Source organism: Erythranthe guttata, chromosome 11 (genome assembly GCF_056151865.1).
Source record: "Erythranthe guttata isolate IM_541 chromosome 11, IM_541, whole genome shotgun sequence".
Lineage (NCBI taxonomy): Eukaryota > Viridiplantae > Streptophyta > Magnoliopsida > Lamiales > Phrymaceae > Erythranthe > Erythranthe guttata.
The window spans coordinates 13,028,892-13,039,886 of record NC_142543.1 but is presented as its reverse complement, the minus strand read 5'-3'; the positions used below and the strand labels follow the sequence as shown (position 1 = coordinate 13,039,886).

General features: G+C 36.4%; 1 protein-coding gene across 6 annotated transcripts; it reads left to right on the top strand.

Annotated features, from left to right (window-relative positions):
• Window positions 1-2,974: 2,974 nt before the first annotated feature.
• LOC105971142 (auxin response factor 8) lies at window positions 2,975-10,166 on the top strand. Of its 6 annotated transcripts, none has more exons than XM_012995988.2 (14): window positions 2,975-4,082; window positions 4,212-4,324; window positions 4,482-4,580; window positions 4,703-4,759; window positions 4,856-5,011; window positions 5,086-5,170; window positions 6,023-6,113; window positions 6,246-6,410; window positions 6,518-6,640; window positions 6,999-7,074; window positions 8,171-8,318; window positions 8,420-9,309; window positions 9,399-9,595; window positions 9,709-10,166. In XM_012995988.2, the coding sequence occupies exons 1-14, from the start codon at window positions 4,040-4,042 to the stop codon at window positions 9,881-9,883; spliced, it is 2,418 nt and encodes an 805-aa protein (XP_012851442.1). In that variant the 5' UTR covers window positions 2,975-4,039; the 3' UTR covers window positions 9,884-10,166. The 6 variants fall into 6 exon arrangements, with proteins under 6 accessions (XP_012851442.1, XP_088681535.1, XP_088681534.1 ...); XM_088825409.1 differs by having other exon boundaries at window positions 3,030-4,082; window positions 4,482-4,594; XM_088825408.1 differs by having other exon boundaries at window positions 3,191-4,082; window positions 4,482-4,594; window positions 4,707-4,759.
• The last annotated feature ends 829 nt before the right edge of the window (window positions 10,167-10,995 follow it).

Here is a 10,995-nt window from a genome sequence, read left to right as displayed (position 1 = left end):
CTGGTAGTGAGACTTCCCATCTATGAGATCGCTTGAGAGTTGGCTGGACCAGTGAGAAGCCGATTTTTTTGAGGTGATAAAGAGCATTTCCTGGAAGGAAGCACGAAGTTGACCATAAGTGACCATATTCCTATTAGACCAAATAGCATCAAAAAACACTGCAAACGAAACTAATAATTCTTCACGAAGAAGGTCATTATAAAGCAGACCACCATTTTTCTTGAGCAGTAGAGTGATAAAATCTTTAACACCAAAATCAATGAAAGGTTCAAGAGAAATTTTCCAATTAGAGGTGAATAAAAGTTGTTTAATAACCACACACGAAATGAAGATATGATCAACAGATTCAAGGTCAACACCAAAAAGAGGGCAAATACAATGCTTTGACAAAAGCACCACTATTTTGAGTAAAATGAGATTATTCAGATGATTTTGTACGAAATGTAAACCCTTAAAAATCAAATGTCTTAAAAGTCTTTACTCTAAAATCAGGGGAACTAGCTAAGACACTGAGATTTTCATCTATTCCAACATTTCTTTGCACCTAGTTAGCCAAACCTAGCGTTACGTTTCGGGTTCCAAAGAGAATGACTCATGTTTCTTATCGAACTCTTTCCATGCATCGGAATCAGCAGGATGCCTGAGAACTCCATCATTGTATCAAGTCTCCGCATGCCATCTCATGTTAATGGATGTTCTCTCACATATAAATAAATGCTTAAGCCTCGGAATCAAGGGGAAGTGTCGCAAAACTTTTTGGGTACTCTTTTGCGGCGAGTGATTGAAGAACGCGGCTGGTTCTCCATGGAAGTCTTCCATCGTGAAGTATTACAGACTCTACATGAATCTATGCCTATATCATCCTTCTAGAACAACATGCATCAATTTTCACATAACCACACCCCAATTTCCCAATCAACTTCTTAATGTCATAAAAAGAGTCGAAAATATTTAAACCAGGAATCTTTTTGATTAGTTGGAGTGCATTTAAAAACGTCTTATCGCTCATCTTGCCTCGAGATTTAATTTTGTAGAATTCCATCACAAATGAAAGTTTAGAATTTTCTTGGCATCCATCATATAGAGGGATACACCACTCTTCAATGAGTTTACGAAAATCATCAACTCCCGGTGTAGAGTCTTCAAATGATTCGTGATGATCAAGATGATCAAGATGAAGACGTGCTTGCAACAATTCATCCATGTTCTCACGACCGCTCGCACTACCATCAGTTTCATTCACATCTTCAACTTCAGAAATTTTGAAATCAGTACCTTCATTTGTTTCACAAACCTAATGTCCGAGAAGATATTCTTCCTTAGACTCTAGGTGCATTAACCATTGGCCTAAACCATAAGATTTATCCCAACCCCTCCAAAGTAAATGTCCATGGAAAAATTCCCGATTCCCAATTTTTCTACACTCACAATCTCAACATGGACACCATATTTTATCCTCGATTGCAGCCTTATTAAAAGCAAAAGCCAAAATTTCTTCACAACCCTTTAGAAATGCATCTAATCGATGATCATCTATCAAAACCCAACTCCTATCCTTTGCCATTTTTTAGTAAGTAATTACTCTTACTGATGCCGGTGAAAAGAAGCATGACAAATATTTTAGTTATTCAAAGTATTGTTTTTATCATGTATAATTCATTAATTAATATAGAAAAAAAATTCCATCGAAATTATAAGCCTGGTCAGTTTGGTATCCCTTTCAAATGAAATTATAAACCCGCCAATTGTCTTTCACATCATGTTTAGAGGTTGCCATTTCATTTCATACACACATATATATTCAGCACAAACATACACAAAATCAGCACACACATACACACTTAATCAGCACATACACACAAATTCAGCACACATACACAAATATACATACACTGGTTTCTTCATTTTCATCTTCTTTGATTTCTTTATCATTTTCATCTTCATCTTCTTCGATTTCTTTATCAGGTCTCAAATCGAGATTGGGATGGGCGGCTGGCTCAATTTGTTCCTCCATGAAGGAGTTTTCTCTTTTACTGTGGATTATTTATGAAGTGAGGAAGAAAAAAAAAGAAATGGCCGCCATTGTGTTGTGTTGCGGTCATGGGTGGACGGCAGGAAGGATTTATGAAAAAAACCACCAAATTGAATATTAATAAATTTGAGGGGTAATTATGTCATTTTAGGTTCAAAAAATCATTACTAGTCGCAAATTCGGCAAGTGTGCCATACGAAAGTGCATAAGAGGGTTTTTTTGGTCATTTTACGTCGTTTTGGTCATTATATTTGTTTATTTTTATAAAAAAAAAAACACAATTTTGTGCGAAAAAAAATCCAATTTACACTCGGATTCCGATATGACCGATCAACCGGTTAAATCGCATCAGACAAGACAACGATTCGCAGTTTAACGAATTTAACCAGTCGGTCCTGTGCGGGTTTCAAAACACTAGTTTGGATTGATTTTATATTTCTAAAAGTGAGAGCATGGATTGGAAGAAGTGCTATCTATCTACCACCACCCCATTTCATATATTAGGTTTCACATGTTATTTTTCGTAAATGAGTTGCATAGTTGAATTTGGAGGGTATTTATTTTCAAACTCAAGTAACTAGTGGTTAAAAAAATAGGAGGTGTTTGGTACAAATGAGTAAAAAATTGAATGGGGGGATAGATTTATTCTCCCTATCAAGAAAGTGTAAACAAAATTTCCCTCACAAGAAGAAGACTACTTCCTAAACAAAATAGGTATCTAATGTATCTATCTATCATGAAATTCATCCAAAGATCACATAAAATATAACTTGTGCCAAAACAAATGGTCCCCCCCCTTATTAGTCCCAAAGGCATGGACCATATCACCATGCCCACAAGGTCCACATTCTTAATTCCATGTCCATTATTTTACAAAAAATAATATTAATTTAATATATTATTCCAAGTCAAAGAAAAAAAAAAAGGTACAATTTTTCCAGTATGGATGAAAAGCAACCCCCGTATATATAATATTTCATCTATAGTTTAGTTCGTCAAGATTTCTTACTGCCACCTACAGAAATGTGATGGTACAACACGGATATGCGTAGTGTACAACTCTTTCTCTCTCATTCATTCATATTGATTGTGATGAGTGATGAGAGAGAGAGAGAGAGAGAAGTATTATATATTTCCCCATGTCCGTACTCTGACAACGACCACTGAAGGATGGTGGCACATGCCTCCTGTCAAATCATTTTTTTTCGTGGAAAGGCCAGGATCCATCGTACGGTTCAATCAACGGCTCAGATTTCTCTCTTTTTTTTGTTCAGCTCTCTCTCTCTCTCTCTCATCATACCCCAAAAGAGAGAGAAAGAGATGTACACTCGCTGAGCCATTTGCACAGTAGCACAGCAGTACTACAGTATTTTGCCACACACACACACTCTCTGCCTTTCTCTCTCTCTCTCTCTCTCTCTCCTCTCTCTCTCTCCCTGGAGTGACTGCCACCAGGTCGGGCTTGGTCGGGTGGACTATAAAAGAAGAAGAAAGCTACAGTCTATCGTTTTTTTCCCCTTTTTTTTTTTCTCTTTATTTTCTCTCACTAGATTTTCTTGAAGAAAAGTTGAGAGAGAGAGAGAGAGAGAGACAACGACTGGCTGAAAAGAGCTCTCAACTTTCAGCAGCAAAACCTAGAGGGGGGTTTCTCCAATTTTTTATTTTAATGGGTTTCTTGTTGAATACAGAGAAATGGCTCAATTTTCTTGGGGTTTCATGATTAATGACGATGAGCTGCAAAATTTGATGATTCCGAGGTTTTCATTTTTAGTGGGTTTTCTTCTTCTTTAAGATTTGAGATGGGCAAGTGTGAACTGGGAAGCAACAGAGTGCTGAAGCTCACAGATTTTCATGTGTTAAGGATAACGAGTGAGGGTTTTGTCTGATTAATCTTTTGCTACCTACTAAAATTAAAAAAATAAAAAATAAATAAAAACCTGTAGCTGTTTATTGATTTAAATAATATTTTGTATCTGAGTGAAAGTGTAATTTAAAAAAAAAAAAACTATGAAGCTTTCAACATCAGGGATGGGTCAGCATTCTCATGAAGGTACCTTTAATTTTTTAATTCATTGCTTTCTTAGTGTATGAATTTCTTAGTTATGGTTTTCGGGTTTTCTGGTTTTCGGGTTTCGGGTTATATTGATGGATTTGTTTATTGTTTTTGGGCTAATGGAAGGGGAGAAGAAGTGTTTGAATTCTGAGCTATGGCATGCGTGCGCCGGTCCGTTGGTTTCTCTGCCAACAGTCGGTAGTCGAGTCGTTTACTTCCCTCAGGGCCACAGTGAGCAGGTTTCAATTCAATTTTACTTCTCCTAATCTTGAATTTTTTTTCCTTCTTAGTAGTTAGTTGTACATGTATTTATGTATGTATGTATGTATGTATGTATGTATGTATGTATGTATGTATGCAATAGAGAGATCTTAATTGGGAATTTTTCGTCGACAGGTAGCTGCGACGACTAATAAAGAAATCGATGCCCATATACCGAATTACCCGAGCTTGCCGCCCCAATTGATCTGCCAACTCCACAATGTTACAATGCATGTGGGTTTTCTTCGGTAGATGTTATTTGTTCCTATCTTGCTTAAAAAAAAAGAGAAAGAATGATTTTTAAGTTGAATAAACGTTTAGAATAATTCGATCTTTCGTATATGTTTGAACCTCAGGCAGACGTTGAAACGGACGAAGTGTATGCTCAGATGACTCTGCAGCCGTTGACTCCAGTATTTTTCAAACCTATATGCCGTTATTTTGATCGACTAATTATTTTGATGTGGGGGGGTATTGAAATAAATATTGATTGGTTGAATGAAATGCAGCAAGAACAAAAAGATGCGTATCTACCGGTGGAGCTAGGAATGGGGAGCAGACAACCGACAAACTACTTTTGCAAGACACTGACAGCAAGCGATACGAGTACACATGGCGGCTTCTCTGTTCCTCGTCGTGCTGCTGAGAAAGTCTTCCCGCCTTTGGTAATAAATTAATAATAATAATAATTACGGTGTTGAATACATGTAATTGGGTGTTATAAATCGGTGCCGTACAGGATTTCTCACAAACGCCACCTGCTCAAGAACTTATTGCTAGGGATCTCCATGACGTCGAATGGAAGTTTAGGCATATCTTTCGTGGTAACTTTCAGTCTTTCGAATTCAGAAACCTCTTAATGTTTACGCTATGCTATTATATTTCGGATTTTATGTTAACCCTATTTCCGAGTCCTTTATGCAATTTTGCTCGTTTACATTTACATTACAAGTACATCCATCACCTCTTATTATCTGGTAGTTTGCCGAGTCCTTTATGTAACTTTCCTGTTGCAATTTACATTATATTAGCTGTATTTTGGTATAAAACTACTACTTGGTAAAAACTATTTCGATGTATTTATTTCTAGGAGATAAGAAAATAAACATAAAATCAAAAATAATATAGTTTTTAGTTAATTATCAGATTTTTCACTGTTATATAACAATTTTGCTATTTTGGAACTCATTGGTAAAGCAAAATCATTTACGTTTGATGCTCACTTGCCAAGTTTACTGAGTGCGTACAGACTTATGGGGCATATTAACTCGATTAGGTGCTCTTAAAATAAGCTTTCTAATGCAGTATATCTATCACCTACGACGGATACGCATAGCAATGTCAATTAATGCTGTTAAATCATCATTTTGAAAGGAAAAATAAATTACATGAATAAAAGGGAAATATTTTATGCCAAAACGTAAAACGGTGTCATTTTGTTGTGTGGTTTTGTTTTGCAAGAAAATGGTTATGTCTAATTAGAAAGAGGGGGCAAGATTCGGGGTTCGAAGAGAATAATGTATATATAGTATTCTTGAATTCCACAATCACTCTACAAACAGAAACTTTGTGAGTAAATTGATACAACTCTCGAGTTTTAAACAAGGAAAGAAGTAAACTTGCATATTTTGTATCTCCTTTTTTTTCTGATACCGTGGGTGCTTCTTTTTGCTCAGGTCAGCCAAAGCGTCACTTGCTAACTACTGGATGGAGCGTCTTTGTCAGTGCTAAAAGACTCGTCGCTGGGGATTCCGTTCTTTTCATCTGGTGCAATTTAAACATATTGATTTTTTTATTTTTTTAATATTTTTTCAATAATTAATTTTGTAAGAATTTAATAGTTGGAAAATCTTATTTCCATGTTATGCATGAATCATAAGACATGTTTGAATTTTTTAGGAATGAGAAAAATCAGCTACTTTTAGGAATTCGGCGTGCAACTCGACCTCAAACTGTGATGCCGTCGTCTGTTCTTTCCAGCGACAGTATGCACATTGGACTGCTTGCCGCTGCTGCTCATGCTGCTGCTACTAATAGCTGCTTCACTGTCTTTTATAACCCCAGGTCATTATTATTATTATTATTATTATCATTATTTTTATTATTATTAATAATTACAATTTTAAATGTTTTATTTTCTGCTTCTTACCGAAAGTTGATGTTAACATTAGGGCTAGTCCATCTGAATTTGTGATACCTCTATCTAAGTATGCAAAAGCTGTGTATCACACGCGTGTTTCGGTGGGAATGCGTTTTAGGATGCTGTTTGAGACTGAAGAATCTAGTGTCCGCAGGTACGTTTTTGCTTAACTTCTTCAAATGAATTCGTCTCTATTTAATTTCCGCAATTATTTATTAAGTTATTAAGTTGACAGCAAGTTAAATATGTATGTTGTCTGGATTTTGAAAGTGCAATATTTGCACAATATTTAGAATATATTTTTAATTTCTATATTTTGGTGTATGAGATTCGTATTCGACAACATTTAATGAAATTGAAATGGAGTGAAATTGAATTTTTTTTTTTCTTTTTGAAATAGCTAATAAAAATCTCAAAATAAATGCGTAAATATTAAATTACTATAATTATTGTACAAATCTGGTTTCTTTAGCAAATAATAATGTTTGGATTTGTCAACTTGCATGAATCAGATACATGGGAACAATTACTGGGATTGGTGATTTAGATCCTGTTCGTTGGACAAACTCACACTGGCGTTCTGTTAAGGTAATCAAACTTTCTTTTTTGCTTGATGAGAGTTGTTAACAATATATATTGGTCGAGAGTGTGTATTTATTTATATCGTGTCAGACATGCAACGACGTCGTATTGATTAACTAAAACTTATTGAACACCAGAATACGAAGATTTTCCCCATTAAATTTTGTTAAAACATAAGAACTTACGCACAAAATTATGGTTCAAATACATGATCAAATTATGGTTCAAATATATCATACTTGTCTAAGTAGTTAGTTTCTTGGGTAAATTACGGCGACCCCCTGAGGTAAGGTCAAATTACGAACAAACCATTTGGGTAATTACAACCACCTCCATCAACTATGAATCTTCATACACGTCCACCCTTGCAGTGTTAAATTTAGTGGAATCTTCTAGATTCTGTGGAATATTATTTAGTTGGTAACCGTTTTACCTCATTCGAGCTCCACATTTTGAAACTAGATAATCATAAGATGTGTATCTTGACTTGTAAATATCAGATTGTGGTGCATTAGAAACTGCAGTTTTGCACAAAACGAGTACCAAACTTGAGAACATTCCACGAAATTTAGAAGATTATGTTGAATTTGACACCATAAGGGTGAACGTGTAAGAAGATTCATAGTTGAGGAGGGTGGTTGTAATTACCCAAACAGGAGGGGTTTTTTTTCTCGTAATTCGACCTTCGTTTCTAAGCTAAACCACCTGTACATTGTTTCTTTTAGTATAGAGTTATCTTTACCGATGGGTACAATGTATAGCTAGGCATCTATGAAGCAATGACTTTGTCCAGTGATGATATTATTCTAATTCATTGTAAACATGCATCAACTTGAAATCGGGTTTTCTTAGTATTCATCGTTCTACTCTATATATGTTATATACATATATATATATATATATATATATATATATATATATATATATATATATATATATATATATATATATATATATATATATATATATATATATATATATATATATATATATATATATATCTCATCTGAATGGATGAGCCCGCGGAGCAACTTCTCGACTTGTGAAATGATTATTAGTGTTTGTGTCCACTAAACATATGATTTGATGTATTTATATGTAGGTGGGATGGGATGAATCGACAGCAGGTGAGAGGCAGCCAAGGGTATCACTATGGGAAATCGAGCCTTTGACAACATTCCCAATGTACCCCTCTTTATTCCCCCTTAGGCTCAAACGCCCCTGGTACCCCGGTGCATCATCTTTTCAAGGTATTGTAAAATGCTTGTTTTTGTTAAACGACGATCATACCCTTTATTTTCCTTGATTGATTTTATTTCTGAAAACAAAATCGTAATCTTGTGTGTTTTAGATGGTAGCAACGAAACAATGAACGGGATGGCATGGCTGAGAGGGGACGAAGGTGGTGGTTTCAATCCAATGAATTTTCAATCTGCAGGCACGTTTCCGTGGATGCAACAGAGATTCGATCCATCGGCCTTGAGAAACGATCCGAACCAGTATCAGGCAATGCTTTCAGCTGGACTTCAAAACGATCACCGAGATTTACTCAAAAACCAATTGCTACAATTTCAGCAGCAGCAGCAGCCTATGCATTACCTTCAACACTCGCCCGTACCTTCCAACATTCTTCCTCTGCAAACACAAATGCTGTCCGATAATATGCAGAGAACACTCATAGTACCACCACCGCACCAAGTCGAAAACAACCCCTCTGAACAACAACAACACACTTATCAAGAAGCATTTTTGCCGTCGGATATTCCCTCACCTTCATTCACAAAATCAGATTTCGCAAACTCGGACAGTAACAAGTTTTCGTCACATTCCGGCATGCAAAACATGTTGGGCTCGGGGAGTGGCAATCTCGTAAATTTCTCAATAACCGGTCACCACCAGCATCAGCAGCATCCCATAGTCAACGAGCAGTCAGCGCAACAATCGTGGGCAGCGAAATTCGGCCAATCACCAGTCAGGGGTGGTACGGGAAAAGATGCTGCTTCAATGCAAGAGCAGGATCAAGCTGCTCTCTTCGGAGCTAACATGGACTCGTCTGGCCTTCTGCTACCCACAACTGTTTCGAGTATGGGTGCTGATATGATGTTTTCGATGCCGTTAGGCTCATCGGTCGGGTATCAAACTACTCCTCTTTATGGGTATGTGCAAGATTCTTCCGACAACAACATGCTGCACGCTGCAGCACAAGTTGACCAACAAACACCGAATCCTACCTTTGTTAAGGTTTTTCTCTTCGACTTTTTTCAGATTTTTTTATTTTTTATTTTTTATTTTTTATTTTTTATTTAATATTTGTTTGGTTGGTGTAATAGGTGTACAAAACAGGATCGGTGGGTAGGTCGTTGGACATAGGGAGATTCAACAGCTATGAAGAGCTGAGAAACGAATTGGGAGAGATGTTCGGGATTCAAGGTTTGCTTGAAGACCATCATCGTCAAAGATCAGGCTGGCAGCTTGTATTCGTCGACAGGGAGAATGATGTGCTTCTCCTTGGTGACGACCCGTGGGAGTACGTTTTTCCTTTTTTTTTTTTTTTTTTTTTTTTTTTACTTTTTGCTTGTGCAATATATATGTGAACTGACTAACACACACAAACACACGCACATATGTATACACATACAGGGCATTTGTGAATAATGTGTGGTACATCAAGATCCTGTCGCCCGAAGATGTGATGAAGCTGGGAAAAGAGGAGGCTGAGTCATTGAACATAAGTAGTACAGACCAAAGGATAAACAATGCTGATGCCCAAACCCTAATTCCTGGCCTCCCATCTCTAGGATCTCTCGATTACTGAGACCACCGAACTCGTGCTTTTTCTTTCTCTCTCTTAACGCGTGTGGCTTAAGAGGGTTGCTCGTTTTTATCGTTTCTTTTGTGTTTGTGTGTGAACATTATTATTATTTAGGAAAACATGCCGACAGACGCTCAATGTAATTTCGGTGTAATGTCCCTCGTAGTGAGAACTTGGACCTGAAAAATCATATTAGACTTGTGAATCAGGTAGCTCTTATGCTAGAGTCGATACATTATTTCTACTGTAATTCCTCGGATGTTTCTATCCTATGTTTTCGTCTTAATGCGCTTCGCTTATGTTACCCCGGTCCTTGGTCGCCTATAACTTATCGAAGGCAACTATTATGAAAAATATATAATATGAACCAACTTTTTGATCTCATCCCACATGGCATTATATTCGCACTCCCCACATCGAACACCTCTCGTATATACTCGATTACTGGCTCCGTTCAACAATACATAGTACATACATGCTTGGGGCTTTGTTTGATCTTGTGGTCGCTTTAGACTGCAACAAATGATTACAAGCACTGAGCGATCGCAATTCTAAATACATCTGCGTGTTTCACTTTGCTTGACCCTTTCATAAGTCTATTTAGGCCTCGTTTGGTTGGGAATATTAGTCATTATTAATACATAATAAAAGTTAATAACAAAATCAAATCAAACTTCCAAATTTTAATAACAAATTCAAATATTCAATAGTCACAAATTGGGGAAAATCAGAGAGTGAAGAATTAATTTGAAAAAAGAATAAAGAGCCAAACTGGGAAAAATCAAAGAGTGAAGAACTCACTAATTCAGAGAAGTGAGGACCGTCGTTAGGCCGTCACAATGCCGGAGAAGAAACTGGAAATTGGTGGAGAGGAGAACAGTAGAAGAACTGAAACAGTTCTTTTGTTCGTGGCGTGCCCTTTTTTATTTCTCTTATGTTTTTTGTGTTTTTTTATTTTGACTTTTTTTTCTATATAAAATATAAATATAAGATTTGTTATAAACTATGGACTTTAGCACATTGAAAATATGGGTTTGACATGTGCCTTTACATGTGTAACTATTTAGAGCAATGAACAATTAGGTGTGGACATGTGTCCTTAGTGACAAGCATTT